Source organism: Callithrix jacchus, chromosome 7, assembly GCF_049354715.1.
Source record: "Callithrix jacchus isolate 240 chromosome 7, calJac240_pri, whole genome shotgun sequence".
Lineage (NCBI taxonomy): Eukaryota > Metazoa > Chordata > Mammalia > Primates > Cebidae > Callithrix > Callithrix jacchus.
The window spans coordinates 61,532,460-61,559,124 of NC_133508.1; the positions used below are offsets into that span (position 1 = coordinate 61,532,460).

General features: G+C 38.6%; 1 protein-coding gene and 1 pseudogene across 2 annotated transcripts in view; one reads left to right on the plus strand and one right to left on the minus strand.

Moving 5' to 3' along the window:
* Nucleotides 1-25,819, plus strand: part of CLIC4 (chloride intracellular channel 4) — a 92,352-nt gene extending 66,533 nt beyond the window's left edge. For both annotated transcript variants that reach the window (XM_078330765.1, XM_002750433.6), the window contains 3 exons: nt 10,315-10,421; nt 21,298-21,479; nt 22,200-25,819. In XM_078330765.1, the coding sequence (XP_078186891.1) occupies nt 10,315-10,421; nt 21,298-21,479; nt 22,200-22,364 (454 nt within the window). In that variant the 3' untranslated portion in view covers nt 22,365-25,819. The remainder of the gene's footprint in view (nt 1-10,314; nt 10,422-21,297; nt 21,480-22,199) is intronic.
* On the minus strand, nt 19,596-20,946 carry LOC103794300 (ribosome biogenesis regulatory protein homolog; annotated as a pseudogene).
* Nucleotides 25,820-26,665: the final 846 nt, after the last annotated feature.

Genomic DNA, 26,665 nt, shown 5'->3' on the forward strand with positions numbered 1-26,665 from the left:
TTAGCAGGCATGAAAACAACCATGATCTCCCTTTAGATCTCTCTCAGAGTTCTTGGGTGATGAGGTGCATTGTCAATGAGTGGTAATATTTTGAAAGGAATCTTTTTTTCCTGGGCACTGGGTCTCAACAGTGGGCTTAAAATATTTAGTAAACCATACTGTGAACAGATGGATGTGCCATTATCCAGACTTTATTGTTCCATTTATAGAGCACAGGCAGAGTAGATTCAGTCTTTTTTTTTTTTTTTTTTTTTTTTCCTGAGATGGAGTCTCACTCCATTGCTGTGGCTGGAGTGCAGTGGCGTGATCTCGGCTCACTGCAACCTCTGCCTCCCAGGTTCAAGCGATTCTTCTTCCTCAACCTTCTGAGTAGCTGGGACTAGCATGCGCCACTGCACCTGGCTAATTTTTGTATTTTTAGTAGAGAGAGGGTTTTGCCATGGTCGCCAGGGTGGTCTCAAACTCCTGACCTCAAGTAATCCACCCGTTTCAGCCTACCAAAGTGCTGGGATTACAGGCGTGAGCCACCATGATCAGCTGATTCAGTATAATTCTTAAGTTTTCTGCAAATTTTGGAATGGAAGATGGGCATGGGTTGCAACCTAATGTCAACAGCTGCATTGGACTCCAACAGGAGTCAGCCTGTCCTTTGAAGATCTGAAACCAGGCATTGACTTTTCCTCTGTAGCTAAGAAAATGATAGATGACATCTTCTTTCAGTAGAAGGTTTAGTCTGCATTAAAAATCTGTCTAGTGTAGCCACCTTCATCAGTGATCTACCTAGAGGATCACTGATGAAGATGGATTACATTTTCTAGATAGATCATCTGAGGAAGGTGATAAAGGAAGATGATCTAGATAGATCAGCGAGATCTTCTAGATAACTTGCTGCAGCTTCTGCATAAGCATTTGCTGCTTCATGTTGTACTTTTATGCTTTTATGTTACAAAGATGGCCTCTTTCTTTAAACCTCACGAACCAACCTCTGCTAGCTTCAAACTTTTCTTTTGTAGCTTTGTCACATTTCTCTGCCTTCATAGAACGGAAGCGAGTTAGGACCTTGCTCTGGATTAGACTTTGGCTTAAGGAAATGCTGTGGGTGGTTTGATTGTTTATCTGGACCACACAAACTTTCTTCTTACCAGCAATAAAGCTGTTTTTTCTGTCATTTGTGTGTTCACTGGAATAGCACTTTTAATTTCCTTTAAGAACTTTTCTTCTGTGTATGCAGTTTGACTGTTTGGTGCAAGAAGTGTAGCTTTTAGCCTGTCTCAGCTTTTGGTCTGTCTGAGCTTTTGACATGCTTTCCTCACTAAGCATAATCATTTCTAGCTTTTGATTTAAAGTGAGAGATATGTAACTCTTTTTCACCTGAACACTTAGAGGTCATTGTAGGGTCATCAGCTGGCCTGATTTTAATATTATTTTGTCTCAGGGAGAAGGGAGGCCTGAGAGAGGGAAAGAGACAGGAGAACAGCAAATCACTGGAGCAGTGAGACTACATACAATATTAATCAGTTAAGTTTGCGGTCTTACATGGATGTGGTTTCATGTGCCCCCAAAACAATTACAAGAGTAACATCAGTGATCACTGATCACAGATCATCATAACAGATATAATAATAATGAAAAATTTTGAAATATTGTGAAAAATGCCCAAAATGTGACAGAGACGTGAAGTGAGCACATGCTGTTGGAAAAAATGGCACCATCTTGCTTGACGCAGGATTGCAATAAACCTTCAATTTGTAAAAAATGTGGTATCTGCAAAAATGAAGCAAAGCTCAGTAAAGCAGAGCACAGTAAGACAAGGTGTACGCCTGAAGTTACTCAATTTTTTTTGTAAGAGAGTCTCACTTTGTCGCCTAGGCTGGAGTGCAGTGGCACCATCTTGGCTCACTACAACCTCTGCCTCCCAGGTTCAAGCAATTCTCTTGACTCAGCCTCCCAAGTAGCTGGGATTATAGGCATCTGCTAATTTTTGTATTTTTAGTGGAAATGGGGTTCCAAATGATTCCACCATGTTGGCCGGCTGGTCTTGAAATACTGACCTCAAGGGATCTGCCTATCTTGGCATCCCAAAGTGCTGGGATTACAGGTGTGAGCCACTTGCCTTGCTCAGTTACTCAGTATTCATCCATTTATTTATTCATTGGTTTATTCATTCTGTAAAGGATTAATGGACTACAAAGCATTGTGGATATGTTAGTGAATAAGACACAGTTCTTGCCCCTCCAAAAGTACAGTCAAGTTTGAGTGGAGAAGTGGTTATGGTGGTGTGATGAGAAGGTGAATGGAATCAGGAAAGGCTTTAGAGAAGAGACAATACTTGAACTTCAAACTCTCTTAATTAAAAAAAAGTGGGCCAGGCACTGTGGCTCACACCTGTAATCCCAGCACTTTGGGAGGCTGAGGCAGGTGTGGATCACAAGGGCAGGAGTTTGAGACCAGCCTGGCCAAGATGGTGAGACCCTGTCTCTACTAAAAATATAAAAATTAGCCACACACAGTGGCGGGCACCTGTAATTCCAGCTACTCAGGAGGCTGAGGCAGGAGAATTGCTAGAACCCGGGAGGCAGCGGTTGTAGTGAGCCGAGATTGCACCACTGCACTCTAGCCTGGGCAACAGAGCAAGACTCTGTCTCAAAAAAAAAAAAAAATGTTCAGCAGTTGAACAAAGGAATGACAAGTATTCCAGAGTAGAGTCATTTTAAATATATAGCATAAACGTTTATATTTATGCTATACATAGTATGTAATAATATATATTATTAATTATGATTAACATAATTAATATATGTATATTTGGGGGAAACTTGGGTGAGTGGCTGGACTGTGATGTGCATGGTTGGGATGGCAGGCAGGAGGCCAATGAGCAACAACGCCTCTGTGTATAACCAGCTTCTCATCTGTTGTGAGCAGAATTGCTCTCTGGTTAGTGATGTTGTGCTAAGCCTAAGATTTTATTTTCTTAATTCTTTTTTATACGAAAATTCTGAAAGCCAATCCTCTATTATCCTTCCTGTCCTTCTAAAAGCCTGGAATTTCTTTTTATCCCTACCTTCCCGGGAGACCTAACCTGCTTTTATCCCTAGTAAAGTATCTCCAAACTAACATTAAGAAAACTATATCTTGATTTTTCTTTCGGGCCATGCATATAATTAGAATTGCAATAAATCAAAGTTAGGGTATTTGTGAATACAAATTGAAGCTTTATATCTCTCAGTAGGGTACTATTACGAACATGCATTCAACTTATTGGAAATCACTTTTTTTTTTTTGAGATGGAGTTTCACTCCTGTTGCCCAGGCTGGAGTGCAATGGCATGATCCTGGCTCATCACAACCTCCACATCCCAGGTTCAAGAGATTCTCCTGCCTCAGCCTCCCAAGTAGCCGGAATTACAGGTGTCTACCACCATACCCGGCTAATACTTTGTATTTTTAGTAGAGACGGGATTTCACCATGTTGGCCAGCTGGTCTTGAACTCCTGATCCCAGGTGATCCACCCGCCTTGGACTCCCAGAGTGCTGGGATTACACGTGTGAGCCACCATGCCTGGCTATAATTTTTTTTTTTTTTGAGACAGAGTCTTGCTCTGTTGCCAGGCTGGGGTGCAGTGGTGCGATCTCGGCTCACTGCAACCTCTGCCTCCTAGGTTCAAACGATTCCCCTGCCTCAGCCTCCTGAGTAGCTGGGACTACAGTCACTCACCACCATGCCCGGCTAATTTTTTGTATTTTAGTAGAGATGGTGTTTCACCATGTTGGCCAGGATGGTCTCAATCTCCTGACCTTGTGATCCACCCACTTCAGCCTCCCAAAGTGCTGGGATTACAGGTGTGAGCCACTGTGCTCAGCCTAACTTTTTTTTTTTTTTTTTTTTTTAAAAGAGACAATGTCTTGCATTGCCCAGACTAGAGTGCAGTGGTACATACAGTCTTGGCTCATTGTAGCCTTGAACTCCTAGGCTCCTGCCTAGGATGATCCTCCTGCGTTAGCCTTCCAAATAGGTGGGATCACTATGCCCCACTCCTAGATCCCTTTTTAGTTTTTTGAAGGAAACTTGTTTTAAAACATTGTCTGAAGTGCTTATTATATAAATTATTCCAAGTCAATTTAAGTTTTTTAAATTACTGTGCTAACATAGATATGACTTTAATTAAATGGACATTTCCTCACATTCTCTTATATCCTTCAAGAGCAACAGTCAAGACTTTTCGGCTGGCTGTGGTGGCTCATGCCTGTAGTCCCAGCACTTTGGGAAAGCGAGACAGATGAATTACTTGAGCTCAGGTGTTCAAGACCAACCTGGGCAACATGGTGAAACCCTGTCTCTACAAAAAAATAGAAAAATTAGCTGGGTGTGGTGGCACGCACCTGTAGTCCCAGCTACTGGGGAGCCTGAGGTGGGAGGATCGCTTGGGCCTGGGAGGCAGAGGTTGCAGTGAGCTGAGATCATGCCACTGCATTCCAGCCTGGGCAATACAGCAAGACCCTGTCTCAAACAAGAAGAAAAAAAAAAGAATTTTCGTTATTACTTTTTTTTTTTTGAGACAGAGTCTCGCTCTGTCGCCAGGATGGAGTGCAGTGGCATGGTCTCGGCTCACTGCAACCTCTGCGTCCCAGGTTCAAGTGATTCTCCTGCCTCAGCCTCCCTAGTAGATGGGACTACAGGTATGTGCCACCATGCCCCTAATTTTTGTATTTTTAGTAGAGACGGGGTTCCATCATGTTGGCCAGGATGGTATAGATCTCTTGACCTCATGATCTTCCCACTTAGGCCTCCCAAAGTGCTGGGATTACAGGCCTGAACCACTGTGCCCTACCTCATTATTCCTTCTTATTTTTCTGTGAGGGAAAGTGATATTAAGAGAAATAATAGAGCTAATATGGAATATTCTGGATTCTTAGAATCTAATGCCCTAGAAGACATCGTAGCTTTGAATTGGACCTTGAAAATAGACATTTTCGTATTGCTTTTTTACATAAAAATTCCAGCCCCATTATAGTTGAGAATATTCATAGAGATACTCTAACCAGAAATGGTCTTTTTCATTCAGTTTAAACACATGGGAATCTTCGTGTTATAAATGTTCAGAATGTGCCAAATCCTTCGTAGGGGTAAAAATTTTTACTTTTTTTTTTGTTTGTTTGTTTAGAGACAGTCTTGCTCCTCACTCTGTCACTCAGGCTGGAGTGTGGTGGTGCAGTCTCACCTCACTGCAGCCTCAACCTCCCGGGTTCGTAATCCTCCTGTCTCAGCCTCTTGAGTAGCTGGGACTACAGGCACACACCACCATGCCTGGCTAATTTTTGTATTTTTTTGTAGAGAGGACAATACTTTCAATTAGTGTCTGAGAATAGGGTCTCGCCATGTTACCCAAGCTGTGGTCTTGAACTCCTAGGCTCAAGCCATCTGCCTGCATCAGCCTCCCAAAGTGCTAGGATTACAGGAGCGAGCCACCATGACTGGCCAGGGACTGTTTTTGATGCTGCTTATCCGTCTGCTCTTATTAATTACACGCAAGTGCTAATTATGTGCCATGCCTTATGCTTTGTGGGTTATTTTGTGGATTATCTCTGTTAATCCTCACAAAGACTTTGTGAAGAAACTGAAGATGTAATCCAAATAATTTGTCCAAGGTTTCATACTTAATGGTGGCAGAGCAGGGATACTTTTGAAGCCATATCAATGTGACTTGAAAAATCTGTGTTTCATCTGTTCTCTGCTTTCTACTTCTCATTTTATTGGGTTTGGCTTTTGTAAAAGAGGGAAAATGTTAAGTCTTTAATTGGGATTGTGCTTTAATGAGTAGAAAATTGAAAGCTAGCTCAAGTTTAGAGGAAAGGTAGGCGGGAAATCAAAGATAGTTTACTTGACTGCAATGAGCAAATTAGACCAAAGGTGGTTATCAAACTTAATTCAGTGAATTCTTTTTCTTTTTTTGAGACAGAGTGTTGCTCTGGAGTGCAGTGGTGCCATCTTGGCTGGAGTGCAGTGATGCCATCTTGGCTCAAAGCAACTTCCGCCTCCTGGGTTGAAACTATTCTCCTCCCTCAGCCTCCCAAGTAGCTGGGATTACAGGCATGCATTACCATGCCTGGCTAATTTTTGTATTTTTAGTAGAGATGGGGTTTCACGATGTTGGCCATGCTGGTTTGCACCATGGCCAGCATGTTGGCCATGCTAGTCTGGAACTCCTGACCTCAAGTGATCCCCCCACATCAGCCTCCCAAAGTTCTGGGATTACAGGCGTGAGTCACCACACCCACCCTTAATTCAGTGAATTCCTTTGAAAAGGTAGATGAATCTGAACTCTTCTGATGAATTTTTATTTATTTGTATGCATTGAAACAGTATGTTTGAAGTGGGAATACCTTCTTCTTAGTGGGCTCTGTGCACCCAGGATGTGAAATGCTAATTAATTAGCATAATTTCCATCATGCAGAATTGTTTCTAGGTGAAGAGTGGGAGGAGGAAGTGTTTTTAGGATTACAACCTGCGTTTATTTTCTTACCCCTCTATTGTGTTATATTGTTCCGGGGCAGCCAGGGATGATTCTGTCTCATTGCCTTTTCCTTCCAGAACAAGGAGGTCTCAGGTCTTTATTGCTAGTCTTCTTCAGCCTCTGCTTGTAAGACGTTTTGTTTCTAAAGAGGTTGAGGAGAAAAGGGAGAATTGTGCAGACTAGTTGACTGGCATTTCTAATAACATGTTTTTGGCATTTGATGATACTGAGAACAAAGTGGCTTTTTGTGAACACTTCCTGATTTAATCATGATAAATATAAATACAGGCAATTGTCTACTCTAGAGTTGCTTAACATTGAGAGACTAATGAAAAGCTCAAATCAAATAACTTTTACTGGTGTGTGTAACTGTAGGTTTTAAAGTGAACTTTCTCTTCTCTGGGGAAAGTACTTTTGTGTATACTTTTTAGTTCCTCTTGTTTGAATATGAAGAAACCACTTTGCTTAAAAACCTTGAAACTTGGATTTTTAACTGAAACAGCCTAGATACTTGGCTAACTTCTTAATAAAAGGATAAAATAGAAGGGAAGTAGATAAATTTGGAGGGGCATGCAATAAAATGTTGTTACACTTTTTTTTAAAAATGAGACATACAGTAAAGGATTTGCAAGGCTAATTAGCCTTCATTTTTATATTAACACTGGAAAGGCAAAAACGTCTGAGATCTTTCCTAAAAGCATAGAAACATTCTTAGCTAGTCTACCATTAAGAGTCTGTGATATAAGCAGAATTAAGGACTAATCTGAAAGTCTATTTACCCTGGGTGCTCATGTCTGTTCTGTCACTGACACTTAGTCTTTTATTAATTATTTGCCTCCCTTTTGTTAAATGTTAAAATGAGTTCTCACAATAATTGAAAACCATTGCTTGATTAAGCTATTTGCTAAAGCTAATAATAATGTATAAATTAAAATGTAATGTTTGGGGAAGATGCATAAAAGTTGATTTTGAACCTACTGGTTTAGAATTTGATTTATCTTTTAGAGAAAATCTAAACTGTAATGGAAACAAACAAAAACACTGGACCTGGGAACAGGAGATTTCAGTTTTAGTTTGTCAATACTTTTTTTTTTTTTGAGATGGAGTCTCACTCTGTTGCCCAGGCTGAGTGTAGTGGTGTAATCTCTGCTCATTGCAACCTCTGCTTCCTGGTCTCAAGCAATTCTCCTGCTTCAGACTCCTGAGTAGCTGGGATTACAGGTGCCCACCACCATGCCAGGCTAATTTTTATATTTTTAGTAGAAACGGGGTTTCCCCATGTTGACCAGGCTGGTCTCGAACTCCTGACCCCGAATGATCCACTGGCTTCGGCCTCCCAAAGTGCTGGGATTAGAGGTGTGATCCACTGCGCCAGCCTAATTTGTTAATACTTTTAATTATAGTCGAGTGATTCTGGAGCACAATTTCCTTTTAAGGTAAAATGAGAGATCTGAGGTGAACATTCACTTATAGCTATACTATTCTGTGCATTAAATTAATAGTACAGGCTGGGTGCAGTGGCTCATGTCTGTAGTCCCAGCACTTTGGGAGGCTGAGACAGGAGGATCACTTGAGCCCAGGAGTTCAGCACTAGCTGAGGCAAATTGGTGAAACCCTGTCTCTGCCAAAAATACAAAAAGCTGACCAAGTATGGTGGCACATGCCTGTAGTTGCAGCTACTCAGGAGGCTAAGGTGGGAGGATCGCTTGAGCCTGGAGGTTGCTGCAGTGAGCCAAGATCCTGCCACTGCACTCCACCCTGGGTGACAGAGGGAGACCCTGTCTGTCTGTCTGTCTCTCTTTATCACACACACACACACACACACACACACACACACACGTACATGTACAAAATTAGTAATTCATCTCAGAGAGACAACAGGGCATATTATAAGAATTATACTGTATAGATGAATGATGAATATGTAAATAATCTGTAATTCAAGCCTGCCTTCCTGTACATTTTGAGAATTATGAAGCTTACTTCATTAGTACAACTAAGTACAGCTAAATAGTGGTTAGAGAAAAGGAGAGTTTGAGAAACTTGGCTACAGGAAGACATAGATATATTGAAAAGCCACTTATTTTCACTGCACTGTTTTTTGTTTGAGTCAGTGATGGTCCTGTATTACAAGCTGTGCAAACATTTAAACTGGAGGCTTGTTTATATAGTCAAGGGAAATCCAGGGATAGTGGACCTGTGATTAACTCTTTCAGCTCAGGCAAAAACAAAAAAAAGTAGAGAGGGTAAAGGGTCCTATAGTTGGGGATGTATGGTTAATGTACCTCTAGATAGATATAGATATCTAAATTCAGGTGAAACTATAATTTTTTACGGAAAAACTCTTTATGTAAATAATTGTGTTTATGTGTTTATAAGATCAATCTTTAATCTTAAAAAATGAGAGCTATCTAGAGACTAGGTAGACCTTTTTAAAAGAAAGATGTCTTGAGCATATAAGCGGTCAATAGATAGTTTACATCCACCTTACCCATATAGTACTCTGCTCAATATTTAGAAGATACATCTCTTCCCGAATTCAAAATAGTAAACAGAAGTATGAATATAAAAACTGAAACACAACTTGCAACTGAACTAAATTTCGAAAACTACTTCCCTTCATTTTTAATTTAAACAAAACTGGTAAGATAGTATCTTTACATACATGAATGAACTGAAATAACTAGTACACTGTAAGATTTTTTTTCTGAAGTTTTACTGCTCCCAAGTCCATTTTCTAGTGACATTTTACAGGACCTTCAAGCTGATTCTCTTTCCTAAAATGGGGCTAAGAATCTGAATTCCTCTAGCCCTGACTCCTGAGGCTAACATGAATGAATCCTTCTAAAGAGAGGATGAATAATTGAGCTTTTTCACATATTTTTCAATTTGAAGAAAAAATATACACAGAGTATATGTGTTTTAAATCTAAAATACGCATATTTTGAAATACGCAATTTTGTGTGTTTTAAAAAGCTGGTGTATTACATCTGTTCTGAAAGTGGAAAAATGTGATCACACAATAGAGCACTTGTCAGCGTGTTTCTGACATCTTATTTTTTTTTGTTGTTCAGTACTACCCTCATAAATATTCTAGGGAATGTTTAATATAAGGGAGGTTTTGGCAAACTCCAGGTGTAGGTTTCAAGCGATTGATCTGCCTTCTATTGTTATGTCCTTAAACTGCTATGGGTGGTCATGATTGACCAGCCTACGTGCTTTTCCTGCCATTGAGTTCTCTGGCTGGTTTCGTGTAGGGCATACTGAGGATCTGGTTGTCCTCTGTTTGAGAAGACATGAGAGCTCTGCTATCTGGTGACTACTGAGCACTTGAAATGTGACTAGTGCAACTAAGGAAGTGAATTTTAAATTTTATTTAATTTTGATTTAAACTCAAATTCAAATAGGTATATGGCACTAGTAGCTACTGTATTGGACACTGAAGATACAGAACATTTCCATCATCACAGAACATTCTCTTGGACAGCACTGCTCTAGCAGTCTCATTCTAAGACTCCCGTTGGCCTGGCATTAATCTCTGAACAAGTCAACTGTTTCCCCAAATTCTAATTTATCAGCTGGAGGTGGAGTGCAGATGCCATGTGGTTGCCAAGAAGATTAATATGTGAACAAAAACACAGTGCAGAGCTTTGTCTCCTAAGGAAAAAAACAAAAACAAATGATGCTATTTCTTAATGTAATAACTATTAAAGATGTCTAGTAACTGCTAGCACAGGGTTTGAGAGAACTTATGCTAATGTATCTTGGAAGGATCTATAATCTGTATCACTTTTTCTATTTAGGTACTTAAAGCTTTCACCAAAACACCCAGAATCAAATACTGCTGGAATGGACATCTTTGCCAAATTCTCTGCATATATCAAGAATTCAAGGCCAGAGGCTAATGAAGGTAAAAACAATTGAATTACCACTGCAGAAAAACCCCCCAAACAACAAGCTGTTATTATGACAGTGATTATAAATGAATACTTTAGAGTCCAGGCATTCCTATAAGTAATCAAAACTGTCTTTCAGAGTTGATCAGAAATTTAGTGATAAACTGGAATAAGTCCCTATGTTGCCATTTGTCTATGTTTCTAGCTAGTAGCACAATATGTAGTAAGTGTGCAATAAAATGCTTCTTGAATGAAGTTGATTTCATATTATTTTGAGAAGTTACTGTGAAAGGAGCTAGGGAAAGAATGGTGCATCAGAAATAGTGGGTTGTGTGGTGCTGGTGGTGGTGTTTTAGAATAGATTGGTTGAGCTTAATTTAAGCTATAACTAATAACAGTCTTTATTGTTGAGTGCCTGCAGCCTAAAGTCAAGTGAGGGAGTTTTTTTGGTTTTGTTTTTTAACTAATTATCCTTAAAGAGCAAGTTGTGGAGTTGCTTTAAGAGGGTAATTAGACATACCAGCTTTATAGATTTCTGTGTCTTCAAACTGGAATTTCATTTTCAAGTCATGTTTTCATGGTGAGAATTGTTTAGGTAGTACAGATGTAATTTTCTCTTATTTATTAAAGGACACTATTTTTATTATTTTATTTACCAAATGGATGTATAGTGTAGGGAGGTCTCTTTGGAAGAGATTCCATTTAATGAACCTTGTCTTAACTATAGCATTCAGTAATTTCCCTTTCTCTTCTCTTCAGGATGTTAAGCATAGTTCTCTCTGGGAAAAACTGTGTAGCACACATTAGTGTTTATTTGAAAGAAACCCAATAACCAAAAATGCTGCCTCCTAAAATATTTATGATAGTTTCAGATAGTTTGGTAGCTTGGTTGGGGTTCTTTTGAGAAGAAGTTTATGTCAGCAAATGAACAAGAATACCAAAGGGGAAAATACAGTGCTGGTTAAACAAGAATAAATATATTTTTAAAAAGTGAAATACTTGCGATTTCCTTATGTTATTTCAGTAGGCAAATTCCCAAGCTACTCAGGCCATTTCTTATTACAAAATTTCCAAATTGCAGCATTTTATAATATAGTATTGAATTCCAGTGTCTATTTGCTCTTGATTTTTGGAATAATACTGCATGGAATGTTTTTCTACAGTGAAGGGAAAAAGGGGAAAAATGTTAGTGCTCAGGTCTGACTTACGTCTATTAATAATGTGTTCCAGTAGCTGCCGTGGTTTGGAAGCAATTTTCTTAGTAATTGGCTTTTTTTTTCCTGACTAATGTTTCTTTCTGTGCAATTTATACATTAAGTAAGGGTTGTGCTGGAGCCCCTCCTTTCCAAAGACAGTATCTTTTCTGTTCTGCTCTTCCTTCATGAGCACTTTTATTTTCATAAAACTACCCTTGTATACCCAGATGCTTCTGCTGCATACTTCTTTGAGCAATCTTACAATTATGCTTTTATTTCTCTGTGTGGTTTTTGGGAGTTGGAGGGCGGTTAAATTTCTTCTGACACTTGGTCGGGAGGAGAAAGGAGTAAAATGTGTTTGCTTCTGCTTTGAGAGGTAAGGACAGGAAGGGGAAGAAAAAGGTTGTAAAGTGACTCATTTAAGTATAACTTTATATTCTATTTTTTCTCTATCAATTTGTTACTATCTTAAGTAACCACCTATTTTTCCTGTCCTCAGAATGCTGTGACCAATGAGAACAAACAACATAATAGAAAAGGTAGTATATAATATAGAAGGCTTTATATTAACTTACCTGCTGGCAAATAAAAGTTCCAGTTGCCAAGCAACTTCTCTCCACAGGGACCTGTTGAGGCCATGAGACTTTAGCAAACAATATTTCAAATCATTTCGGAGCTTAATAGGACCTTCTTATGTATGTTTGCTGCAGGTCTCATATCTTTAGTGCAATCAAATGCCTTCAAATGCTTTTAGTAATCCTAGGAAATTAGCGATTCACCTTTTTATTTCCCCAAACCCCCACCCAAATGTTAACAATCTACACAGAGATGGATTTGTCATTTTACACAGGTAAATCAGAGTAGACAAGTTGATTAGTTTTTCTAGCCTATTAAATATTTTTTAAATCCCCAAAACCTAAAATGTAATAAAAAATATTTTTAAAATCCAATATATTCGGACAATTTTAAGACCCTTTAGGACTTAATTCTAAGTAAGGGATTAGATGCCTGATGCTACAGTTTTGGGCTAGTGAAAGTGAAATAGAGGGGCTAGTGCTCAGGTTGGAGGATGAAGTAAACAAGTAAAATTTAAAGAATAAAGGGAGACACTGATGATGGATAGATAATACATATATAATTCTTTTGGTAACACGTTCAAATTGATTGGGAGTAAAAGTTTATGTAACCATTTAGGCATTCATAGAGAAGCTCATGGGTAATTCCTTTTATAGGGATGCATTAAGTATAACCTGTTCCCAGATCTCCTATGGTTTTTTAAGTTCTGTGATGGCATTAATTTATGTAATTTACCAAGGCCCCAACTGTAACTAGTCATTGGTATTTATAATACTTAGAGAAGTGAACTTAGCATTGTGAATGTACTCTGAGGCATATTTCATAATGTCCAAATTCCTCTTTTAACATGGAAGCAAGGAATCTAGAGGTTCTGATTAGTTCCTTTTTATTCAAGATCCTCTCCCTTCTCCTCTCCCCACTACTGCCTTTCTCTCTGGAAAAGTGTTTGGAGTCAGAAGATGGTTTTTCATTATTGTAGCTGAAAGCCTGCATTGTATATTTAATTATCTTTAAATACCCATTACCTCTTTCTGTTTTCCACTGATGTGTGACTTAGGTTACCCTTTATTAAGACTAGCAGTAGTTTGAAAATTCAGTTTTATCCATGTAAGTGCTTATAATTTTTAGTCTTTGTTGTATTCATTGTAAATTGTCTTATTTTTCAGTAACAAATACTCTTATTACATGTAATGTTTTCTGCCTTGAATTTTACTCATTCCTGTCATACAAATAACAGAATATATGCTTGTTGAAAAAGTTAAAATAGTACAGGAATAAATTTAATAAAACTTAATTGTCCCTCCTTAATCACATTACAGGACTTCTTCAACAATTTAGTGTCCTCCTTTTTTAATATAATTTTGCAAAGATTTCTGTAAATATATATTATGTACATACCCACATTATACAGTTATATTTTTCACTTATATGGTAGAAATGCTTCTATATCAAAATATAGATCTGGCTGGCCGCGGAGGCTCAGCTCTGTAATTCCAGCACTTTGGGAGGCTGAGGAGGGCAGATCATGAGGTTAGGAGTTTGAGACCAGCAAAACCAACATGGTGAAACCCCGTCTCTACTAAAAATACAAAAATTAGCCGAGCATGATGGTGGGCACTTGTAATCCCAGCTGCTAGGGAGGCTGAGGCATGAGAATCGCTTGAACCCTGGAGACAGGTTGCAGTGAGCCTAGATCACACCACTGCACTCCAGCCTGGACTACAAGAGCAAGACTCCATCTCAAAATAAATAAATAGATTAAAAATACATATATATTCACGCGCGCAAACGCGCGCGCACACACACATACACAAACACATTCTTTGTATTTTATATATGGGTTTTCATTTAACCATTTCCATGTTGATAGACATCTAGATTGTCTCAAGTTTTTTTTTTTTTAAACTATAACAAACAATGCTGCTGGTGAATGTCCTTGAGCTGGATTCCAAATAGTTCAACAAGTTTTTGTGCATTTAAAATTTTGCTTTATTTTGCCAAATTGTTCTCCAAAAGTCTATACCAGTTTATAGTCCCACTAACATGAAAGTATTCATTTTCCTACACTTTGGACCCTGGTGTATGTTAATCTTTGTAATTTTACTGTGTTCTCTTAGACAAAAAAGGGTGTTTTGACTTTCATAATTAATTTTAAGCTGATTATGTTGCTCTGTTGCACCTAGTAAGTTTTTGATAGCTTTTGAAATAGCTTCTTAGAGATACCAACTTTACTACATCAGGGGTATTGGAGAATAATAGTGCTACTTATTCGATATAAAAGACAAGGAGCTACTTTCTGATGGCTTGCTACTGCCTTCTAGTGGTTAATTTTGACATTTTTTAATCTTTATATACTCCTTTGTGATTATTCTTGAAAACCGTAGTATGTTTATTGAATGGTGCTATTTGGTACTTTTTGATACCTCTGTTTGTATTTGTTTTATTGGCCATACCTTATGTTGGTACATATAATTATACCAAACCAGTTCATCATTCTTTGTTTTCATTAATATACCCTTGTTATGGCATTCTTAACTATGAAAAATTACTAACACTCTAGTCAGATATAGCAATTCAACTTAATTGAAAGTGCTAAGTCCAAAATTATGGAAAAAACAGTCATTGTAATGTTATGCTAGACTCTTAATTTTCTTTTTTTAAAAAAATTTATTTAAATGAGACAAGGTCTTGCTATGTTGCCCAGGCTGGTCTTGACCTCTGAACTCAAGCAGTACACCCAGTTTAGCCTCCTAAAGTGCTGAGGTTACACCCAGTTTAGCCTCCCAAAGTGCTGAGATTACAGGCGTGAGCCACTGTGCCTTACATTGAGGAACACTGTATGTTACAAACCTTGTAAATTTAGGATATTTTATATATATATACATATAAAATTCAGGAAAGACATTAATTTAGAGCAGGTCCAAGGTTAAAAATTTGTTCAAACTTGTCAAAACACTCAAGTAGCATTTGAGACAATAATTCAATATTTGAATTCAGGCAACATTATCTTCCCAACAGACCGATTCTATTCATGGTAATCTGATCAAAGGACAAGTCCTTGTACTCTAATATGTTCTTGTTGTGCATTCACTGCCCGCCCCCTGCCCCCCCCCCCCCCCCCCCCCGCTTTTTTTTTTTGAGACAGAGTCTTGCTCTGTCACCTAGGCTGGAGTGCAGTGGTATGATCTCCACTCGATGCAACCTCCACCTCCTGGGTTCAAGTGATTCTCCTGCCTCAGCCTCCCAAGTAGCTGGGACTACAGGCACGCACCACCATGCCTGGCTAATTTTTGTATTTTTAGTAGATACAAGGTCTCATTATGTTGGCTAGGCTGGTCTTGAACTGCTGACCTCAGGTGATCCACCTGCCTTGGCCTCACAAAGTACTGGAATTACAGGCAGAAACTACCGTGCCTGGCTGTGCATTCACTGCTTTTAATAAGAAGCATATTGAATCTTGTTTTACAGCTTTGAGATTCTGTTCTCTCCTTTTTCTCTTTTTTTCTCTTAAATATAACGATAAGAAGTTTATCATTTCCTGGAATTCTTACTGACGTAGCTGTTTCTCACATTGTATTCTCTTGTTAATTTATAAACTATTTTTCAGCTAACTATATGCATTATCGTTAGCCTGAATGTAATTAATAAAAGTTTGTTTATTGTTTTGTGTTTTTGATCTTTTATTTTTAAGTGGCTTCTCTGTCACTTTATTTTACTGGGTTCCAGTGCCCTCTGCTGCTTATGTTTCCTCTAAGAAATAAGGTAGCTTGATTATGGCTATGGCTAGCATGATCCTTATTAATATAATGGGTAGATCTTGATCTTGTCACTTATGATTTAGATAACACATTCTAGTTTGTTTGATATTTATCTAAGTAAAAAATATTACCATGCAGGCATGGTGGCTCACGCCTGTAATCCCAGCACTTGGGGAGGCCAAGGTGGGTGGATCACTTGAAGCCAAGAGTTCAAGACCAGCCTGACCGACATGGCATAACCCTGTCTCTACTAAAAAATACAAAAACCATTGGGGCATAGTGGCGCCAACCTGTAATCCCAACTACTTGGAAGGCTGAGGCGGGAGAGTCGCTTGAAACTGGGAGGCAAAGGTTGCAGTGAGCCGAGATCACATTACTGCACTCCAGCCTGGATGACAGAGTCAATAAATAAATAAAATATATGTAGAATTAAAATGCATAACAATAGTAGCATATGGGACAGAAAGGAGGTTAATGGACTTCTAAGGTCCTTGTATTATCCTGGAAGTGGCAGCAGTTATAATTAAACTTTAATGAGTCAGGGAAACAAAGACTAGTAAAAGGATGTATATTAAGCTAATAGAAGGGGAAATAGAGGAATAATTAAAAAAAAAATCCAAAGGAAGTTAGGAGAGAAGAAAAGAACAGAACAGGTGGGCAAGCATGTCCACAGAACAGGTGGACAAATAAGTATGATGGCAGATTTAACCAGAGTTTTTAGTAATGACATTGAATATACATTATTTAAATATTCCAAATAAAAAAAAGTTTACCAACTGGATTAAATACAATGTTGCTTGTGTGCAAGACTGTGTGTGTGTGTGTGTGTGTGTGTGTGTGTGTGTGTGTATGTGTGTGTATATAGATATATATGAAACACACACAACGAGCCGAGATCATGCCATTGCACTCCAGCCTGGGTGTCAGGGGTAAAATCTTGTCTCAAAAACAAAAAAACAAAGCTACAGCTAGAAAGTTTCTACGTGTTTGAAAATTAACTAGTGTATTTCTAAATAATCCACAGATTGAAAAAGAATAAAAGGATAAAATACAGAATGTCTACATTTGTGAGATATGGCTAAAACTGTGCTTAAAGGGAATTTTATAGTTCCAAAAGCCTATATTAGAAGAGAGCTAAATATTGCTGATCTAAAACTTAGAAAAAGATTAGCAAATTAAACCTGAGAAGTTAAAAGGAAGGAAATACTGAAGAGCAGAATATAATGAAGTAGAAAACAAACATGACGTTGAGTAGGGAAACCAGAAGCTGGTTTTGGAAAAGTCTAACAAATAAAAAATTCATAAGTCCTTGACGAAAAATGAGAGAAGATAGCAAAAACCAGTATTAGGAATAAAAAGGAGGATTGCTACAGATCTTACATTAAAATGATTTTTGGAGGATATTTTGAAAAATTTTATGCTTATAATTTTCAAAACATTGGAGAAATTTACAGAAAGTACAGTGTAACAAAATGGACACAAGGAGGAATTAAAAATGTGAATATTCTTATATTATCATGTAAGTTTCTTGTAATTGAAAGGAAAACTCCACATCCAGATGGCTTCACTGTTGAACTCTTCCAAGCATTTGAGGAAGAAGTAAGATCATACTTGCATATACTTTCCCAGGGAACAGAAAAGGGGGAATACTTTCTAACTTGCTTTTTGAGGCCAGGCAGCCTTGATACCAAAACTGTACAAGAACACCAAACGAAAGGACAATTTCAAGCCAGTCTTTCTCAAATATAGGTGCAAAAGTCTGAAACAAAATATGCCAAATCCAGCAACATAAAAAAAGATAATACAACCAAGTTGGGTTTCTCAGGAATGGAAGATTGTTTAAAAATTCAAAAATCTGACCAGGTGCTGTGCCTCATGCCTGTAATCCCAGCACTTTGGGAGGCAGATGGATCATTTGAGGTCAGGAGTTTGATTAGCCTGGGCAGCATGGTGAAATGCCATCTTCTCTGCAAGCTCTTCCTTCTACCTATCCTTTAAATGATGTTCCTTAGGGCATTCTGTAGGCCTTCTGCTTCTTCTTTACTCCATGGTTTCATTGTTTATTATGTTCTCATAACTTCTAAACACATTGCTCCAGCTCTGTTTGTGACACTTGAAACCATGTTTGTTTGTCTATTGGACATCTCTACTCACATGTCTTACAGGTATCTCAAACTCAGCATATTAACTGAACTCTCTCCATATCCCCTAAATCTGTTTCTCCTTGGGAAGGTAAATGGCTCAGTAAATGACACCAGCATTCACCCTTGGAGTTTTTAGTTTGTTGACCAGCTTCTCTGTACTACCCTCTGTCCCCAAGATTTAAACTCTCTAAGGATAGAAATCTATTATGCTTTATCCAACAGTGAATTTAATAATCCTTAGAATAAGACTTGGCATATAGTAGGGGCTCAGTTTATATTTTGTCAAATGCATCTTCCCCTCCTCCATATTCATTTTTGGTTTCTGAACTCTGTTAGTTTTTATCTCCTACAGTCCATTCATTCCTTGTTGTGCCTGTAGCCCCTTACCTACCTAAGACTACCATCTATTACCTTGACTACCATGAAGGGACCAAGGGATGAGTGGATGGCTGCAATTTGCAAGAAGAAGTATGGGATTAGGACGTATTTACATTGCTGGTAAAATGTCTAAGATGCAGCATGTAAACCTTTACCTTTTTCCTTAAAGGACACAACTGAATTAGACTTAACTACATGGTTTGCCACCCCATGATAATTAACTTTCTTTTATGGCCAGTTACCACAATCATCAGTGTGAGTTCATCTATTCTGAGAGTGAGGGGGAAGGTGGATTGGATGTAAAGGATAATAGAAGGTCTGTCTGTTGCTATTCCATTTTTTTAATGACATTCTCACCCCCATTCTGCTGAGGGCCACTCACTTTGACTTTTCAGATATACAGTGGTGCTCTGTCCCTCCAGAGCTTCCTAATCTACTTGGCTCAAGAGGCTCCCAGTTCGGTATTGTCAATTGAGCTTGTTAATCTGACCTTTGTGCTTTTTGTATAAGATAGTGCTATTCTTGGCTTCCTGTGTATTATAAGACAGTTTTGAAAATCCCAGGTTATCTGTTTGGATTGTTTGAATTGGTATTTCTTTTTTTTTTTTTTTTTTTAATAGATGAGACATCTTTATTACTTAATCTTTTAAACAGTCACTTGACTATCAAATTCTGAAATGTTTGTCTTTTCTTTCCCCACTCTGATGTACAAGCTTGTTGTAAAAATAATGTAGAAACATTTATGTCAATCTAAGTCTGTGAAATATGACCAACTCGTACATACTCTTAAGGGGACGGCAGTCCTGTCCCTTCAAGCTCAATGAAGGCAACAGCCAGGTCCTTCTGAGTCCTGGTACACGTGCCTAGAACTTAACATTTGGTATTTATAGTTCTTTTTTTTTTTTTTTTTTTAAAGAGATGGGGTCTCGATATGTTGCCCAGGCTGGAGTGCAGTGGCTATTCACAGGCACGATTCCACTACTGATCAGCACGGGAGTTTTGACCTGTTCCATTTCCAACCTGGGCTGGTTCACCCCTCCTTAGGCAACCTGGTGGTCCCCCACTCCCCGGAGGTCACCATATTGATGCCAAACTTAGTGCAGACACCCAATCGGCATAGCGCATTACAGCCCAGAACTCCTGGACTCAAGTGATCCTCCCACCTCAGCCTCCCAAGTAGCTGGGACTCCAGGCAAGCACCACCGTGCCCAGCTATAGTTCTTGGTTTACAGACGGATCTGACGGCAAGAAACTATTACTTCCTCCTCTTTCCTCCTGGACACTGTCTTTCTTTTCTCTTGCCACCAAAGCCAGGTGGCCCCCATTCATCTTGCCTCCCAAGCCTCCTTTCCTTTTCCCTCCCTGGCTTGATGGGCCCCATTTCCTCTTGCCCCCAGGACCCTGCTGGCCTCCCTTTCTCTTGCCCTTCTGGCTCATTTTCTTCCTGGTCCTCCACCCTCATCTGCTTATTGGTGGCCCTTGTCACATCCAGCTGAGGCTTCCTGCTGTTCATCACATGAAGCAGCTCCAACTGGTTCTTTTTCTCTGCTGCAAAGTCCCCGAAAAGGGTTGAAAATTCCTCTTGTTGCTGGAGCCCCAGGGCACCTTCTCCTTGGGGAGGTGCTCCTGGAAGTGCCCCACAGAGGCTGTGGAGACCTTGGCCACTTGCATGGCGTGGCCCAGCTCCTCCTTACCCTGGTGTCTGGTAAGGTGCAAACCGACTGCGCTGGGCAGCTGTGTCTTGTGCAGGCGGGCCAAGTTACGCAGCCAGTTCAGTTCGTTTTTGGCCACCCCTTCCTTCGGCCTGAATCCGCTTGGCGAACTAGACCTCCGAGGGGTTGGCATTGCTGGGCACCTCAATCAGCCATTCCTTGGTGTCGTCCTGGGCACTCTGGTGGCCCCACCGCTGCTGCCGCTGGCCGCTTACCTCGTCTCACACCAGGTTGGTGGTCTTCTTGGGACAGATGCCCTTGAGGCATGCGAACTGGCTGCCAGCGTGTAAGTGGCTGCAGCCAGGGTAGGGGCTTCTCTCTCGGCAGGTGTGTGGTGGGCTCGGGCAGCTGCGCCACTGTCATCTCTTCCATGTGCTCCGTGGGCAGCTACCACAGCCTGTTGGTGAACAGCTGCATGTTGTCCCATGCCGGGGCCCGCACCTCAGCCTCCAGTGTGGGTCCGGGGCACCGCAGCCCTGTCAGGGGGTTCCGGTCGAAGCTAGCAGGTTGTCCAGGTCAAACTCCACTTCCAGCTCCTTGTACACCGTGATGCGCTGCAACTTCTCTGCCTCGTCCTGCTGAGCCTTTGCCAGCACGTCCTCCACACTCTGACTCTCCATGGCTCCGGCTTGGTTCACTAGCTTTGGGGCCATGGCTAAAGTTACTTTTCCTATCTGAATTGGTATTTCTTAACACATTTCATGCTGATGAATCAAAATATTCCTGGGGAAGCAGGAATTAAAAAGGAAGGCAAGAGTCCTAAGATTTTTTTAATCCCTAGATTTGAATTAAATGTTTGCCTTTTCTCATCCATACTTTCTGGTTTGAATGTCAACTGTGTTGGGCCATATGTGTTCATGTATGGGACATTTCGTTGTTAGCAAGATTTTACAAATACCACTGTGTGAAATTATCATACTTAGTTCTACATTTATCTGAACAAACTTGTTTCATCGCCCGCCCCACATGATTAAGCACTAGGAGAGCAGGAGCCTTGTCTGTTTTGTTCTTCAGTACCTCGCCTCAGAGTAAACATTTGATAAACAGTTGACTCAGAGTCACACATCTTTTTGGGGATTTGCATGGTTTTCTTTCTTACAGTATTCTCATCTTTTTTCCCCCCAAGCACTGGAGAGGGGTCTCCTGAAAACCCTGCAGAAACTGGATGAATATCTGAATTCTCCTCTCCCTGATGAAATTGATGAAAATAGTATGGAGGACATTAAGTTTTCTACACGTAAATTTCTGGATGGCAATGAAATGACATTAGCTGATTGCAACCTGCTGCCCAAACTGCATATTGTCAAGGTGGGTTTGTAGGGTGTGATGTTACATTGCCATTACCTTGTATTTACTAAGGTGGCATTACCTTTATGCTTAAAACATTTCTGATCTTATATATGACTAGCCGTTTAACTCAATGCTGTTTAAGCAATAGTTAAAACACCCTAGAGTTAGGTGGAAAATTATGTCTTAAAATTTAGGAAAAGAGAAAGATGAATATTTTTTTTTCTGTGACTGCATAAAAATTCAAAGATGTAATGCATGACTTTGAATTGGAGTTTGCCACACTGACTTCTGTTGTCAAATTCTGTGATCACGTCTGGCTTTCTCTATTCAAAGCAAAAAGTGTTGAGCATTTATTATATGAGACACGGGTGGGCACATTGTTAAATAGAATAACAATAAGCACTAGTTGTAAATAAAGACCTAAGATAAGAAAAGCAGATCTAAAATAGTGTATGTGTGTTGTGAAGTATTTCCCAGTGATTACTCTTGGCTGTCTTTCACGGTGTCCAAGGCAGTTATTTGCAGTCACTTTCACACTTCTAAACACCTGGTGTAGCTTGCAATCTTGGTCATTATTTAAAACCCTAGTTAGAATAATGGCAACAGGCTTCTTTTCAAATAGAAGCCGTTCTCAAAGATTTACAGCGTTAATTATTTGCTTGCTCTAAAATCAGAGACATGTCTAGTTCACAAGACATGGAAAATAAGTCTTTAACTTTCGATCTCTTTGTATTTCAGGTGGTGGCCAAAAAATATCGCAACTTTGATATTCCAAAAGAAATGACTGGCATCTGGAGATATCTAACTAATGCATACAGTAGGGATGAGTTCACCAATACCTGTCCCAGTGATAAGGAGGTTGAAATAGCATATAGTGATGTAGCCAAAAGACTCACCAAGTAAAATTGCATTTATGAAAGAGGTGTCTTCATGTCTTCCCCTAAGAATATGCTTTTCCTAACAGGCTACTCCTCTTCCTATAGAGCAGAAATTGTATTTTGCACGAACATGCAGTTATTGAAGATTAGGATCAAGGATAGACCAGGTATAGTAGTTATTGTAAAATATATACTCCTAAGCAGTATTATTTTAAAATCCTTTTATCCTGCCTACCTCCCCTACCCAGGTTCCCCTCATTTTAATTTGGAGACACTCCACCACAAACTTTTCACTTTAGAGAGGTAGTTTGCCATCTCTCAAGAGCCCTCACCATTGTGTCCATTTACTGTGTATAGATGGCAGAACTTTGAGGTGCAATGTTTAATTGTTAAAGTAGTAGCCACCACTTTATCAGGCAGCCCCAAACTGGTGTATAATGCATGGTACAAGGAATATTTATGTATTTTTTGGAGTTTTATAATATTTAGTAAGAGTATATGAAAGGATTGCTACTGTATCAGAAATATTGTTTCAATTTAGTCTATCCTGGATGTATACTAAAGAATATTACCATCAGAGAAGACAGCTTTCTGCAAAAGTCACTACAGATTTGGCTATATTGCTTTGTAGATAGATTTTTACTTTTGCCTAAAAGCATTTATCCTTCATACCAATTGTAACGTTTGACACCATGTAGAAGCTAAAAGTTTAGAGGGAGGGAGGGTTTTCTCAAGACCTTCCTCAAGCATTTTATGTTTATAAGAGGAACCGATGGGCACCTGATACATATTCTGTCTAAATATGTTTGTTACATGTGTTTTGCCCTGTGCCGTTCATTTGGAACATTATTGCTTTCTTCCTTGATTTTAAAAAGCTTGTTTTTAGGTAATCATAGAGCTTGCTATTAGTACATCTTTTGAGCAACACTACATAAACTGACATTTAGTTGATTTAGCTATAGCAGTACAGTGATTAGTAATGTAAAAATTAACACAGAAATTAACCTAAGGAATGCATACAGTAGGGATGAGTTTACCATCCCTACTCACCCAGTAGGGTGGGTTTGTCAAAATAACAAGTAAATTTTTGTTTCTAAAGCACATTTAATGTAGGTGATCTAAACACATAATCCATTCTATGTAAAAAAAGAAAAGATAAAACACAGATCACCAGCTTTCTCATTTCACTCCATTTACCTTGTAGAGAGGATTGTTCATTCCTTTTGGACTAAGTTATAGTAATGATGAGTGTATATTTACTGCAGCTTTGCCTGATCTCACTCATTGTACTTCCTTGAGTTAAATATTTCTACAGCCATGTTGAGGAATAGCACTCTTCCATGTTTTTGTTTTTTTTTATTGTTTTTTTGTTTTTTAAAATTGAAGCCCTAAACCAGGAATTATTTGTACTCTAACAAGGGCGGATGAACTTGCTAAAAATAAAACTTTGCCATGTATTTACTCTTTTTAAAAAGACAAAAACAAAACCAGACTTTCTAAGTACTGCTCTGAAGAATGTGATTGTGACTATAATACAATTTTTGATAAATTTTTATGCCTAACTTGTATAGGAAATGCTATTTCTCATAGGCTGTTTTTTGAAATTTTAAGTTTATTGCTTTAAAATGACAGTGTTTCCCCCCTCCTCCACTTTGATATGCGAACATTTAGTAAGCCCACTGACTTTATGGAAGCAGCTTTTTATAAGTGTACCGCATTTTTTTGAAGTAATTAGCTTAGTACAGAAAGATAAGAAAATCTCCATGTTGTATCCATTTGGCTCAGGGAGATTCTTTGCCTTACCTTTCTTAGAACTCTTTATTGTTGATCAAAAGTTTGAGCACCCACTTTTTTTTTTGGTAATTAAATATTGTATGATGATTTATCTGGTTCAAGGAAGTAGCACTGTATAGTTATCTATTGAGAAATTATTTTGCAGTGGTTTTAGTGGGTGAAAGTGTCCCATCTGCACCAGGACACAGGTAGGCATTACCACTCTTCACCTACTTTTTAAATAGTGGCAACTTGGCATTCATTCAGGTGATACTGAACCTTGCCTCATAGCTTAAAGTGTGAAAAAGATTCAAGCAAAGTGAGGTTTGTTCTTTCCAGTGAATGGTGGACCAACTGGTGCAGGGCAGAGGGCTAACAGAGGAAAGAGCTCTATTCTTTAAAATAGAGTGATGAAAATTCATTCTGAAATTCAAAATATTTTCATTTTGGAGTTCTCTTGTTTTTCTTAACCCAGTGACACTTTGCGATCCCTCTAAATGTTCGAAGAAGGCATGTCTATTGTGATTTTGATGAAGACAGAATTATTTTTCTCTGTAGAAAGACAGATACTACTTTTTCAGGGAAGTTAGTAAAATGAAATGGAAATTAGTAAATGGACAAAAGCTAGCTAGTAAAAAGGAGGATCCAACAACATGCTTTAACCCCATTGTATGTTTGGAAAGAGCATAGTTTAAAATCTTGAGAAATTTGGGGCATGAAAGTTTTCATGGTAGACAGTTCATGCAATATATTAATTGACATATTAATAACTGTCTACCATATTCATGGTAGACAGATCATGCAATATATAATTGACAGTTCATGCAATATATGAATTGACATATAATCTAATCTTATTTTTACGAATAAAAAATCCATTCCCCTTCATTTAGACCCCTTTTGTGTTTTACTTCAATGAAGAGATTAGAGTCTCAATGGAAAGTCAAGGGATTCTGAGAAATTTTTGTATTCAACAATGGAAAGCTCTCTTCTAGTTGATAAAACTTCCCTTTTTTGATGTAGATGCGGATTTTCTATACAGTTCTATTGTCTTACTAGGACTGTTAATTTTTGTGATAAAATTCAAGTAAGATTTTATTTCTTGGTAATTTTCGCTTTTACAATTTATCTTTAAATCTTTGAGCAATCTGTACACAATGGAGAGATTTCTGATACTACATGGATCAACTCTAGGATTTAGGCTTGTTAACTTTACTTCTGTTGTGTTTTGAATCTCTCCAGAGTTGCATGTAGATAACGTTTATTTCTGTGAACTTAAACTCATTTAGAAAATGTCTACAAAGTAAAAATGGAGAGGAAATAGAAATGTATTTTTTCATGAACATTTTTGATACAAATTTCATCATTTAATGATTCATCAATTTCTTACATTAATTTGAATTAAGTATTTAATGCAAAGAGAGGGGAGCATTCATTATTGATATATGTGGGCTTTTAAAAACTCCATCCTTTATAAATAGTCAAGGTTTGGGCCACACAAATTATATTTTTATCATGGAAAAATTTAAACTCCTCAAGCCATAATATTGAATAGAATTGGATTATTTTCTTTAGAATTTCTTGAACAGGCAAATGAAAGCTTATTATAGAATGCATGTGTTTTCTTTCCTCTTTGGAACATCAACAGCAGTATATTGCTGGCAGCTATTGTATTAAAAAAATAAAGTATATTTTCACTATCATAAAGGATTCTTTTTTCCCCCTCTCATAAAAATAAATAACAACTTGGGGTAAAAGTGTTTTGAGATTACTTTTTTTTTCAATGGGTGATTCAGCATGTTTAATAGGTTAAAAGAGAAAAACCATAGGATCATTTAAATAGGTTCAGAAAATAACTTGAGTAAAATACTCACGTTACTCATTCTTAGCAAAATAGGACCAGAGGTAACTTTTTTTTTCTTTTAAGATGAGTTTCACTCTTGTTGCCCAGGCTGGGGTGCAATGGCACGATCTTGGCTCACTGCAGCCTCCACCTCCCGGATTCAAGCAATTCTCCTGCCTCATTCCCCTGAGTAGCTAGGATTACAGGCATGCACCAGCAGCCTGGCTAATTTTCTATTTTTAGTAGAGGCGAGGTTTCTCCATGTTGGTCAGGTTGGTCTCAAACTCCTGACCTCAGGTGATCTTTCCACTTTGGCCTCCCAAAGTGCTGGGATTACAGATGTGAGCCACTGTGCCTAGCCTTTTTTTTTTTTTTTTTAAACTTGATAAAGACTTTCATTGAGAACCTATAGCAAATGAAACAGAAGCAATCTCATTAAAGTCAAGAATAAGACAAGATTGCCCTCTATCACAGCTGCTATCCAGCTACTTTCACAGCTACTTTATTTAGAGATATCCTAGTAAATGCAGTAACATCAGTGAAAGGAATAAGGAACGGAAAAGCAGCAGCAAAATGACTGCCCTTTGCAGGTGATGTTGATGATGGTGGTGGTGGTTGTATATAAAATCCAAAATAACTTACAAACATTAAAAATAATTCAGCTGGATTTCTAGTTACAAGATTGAGGAATAAAATTTAATATAACTGCA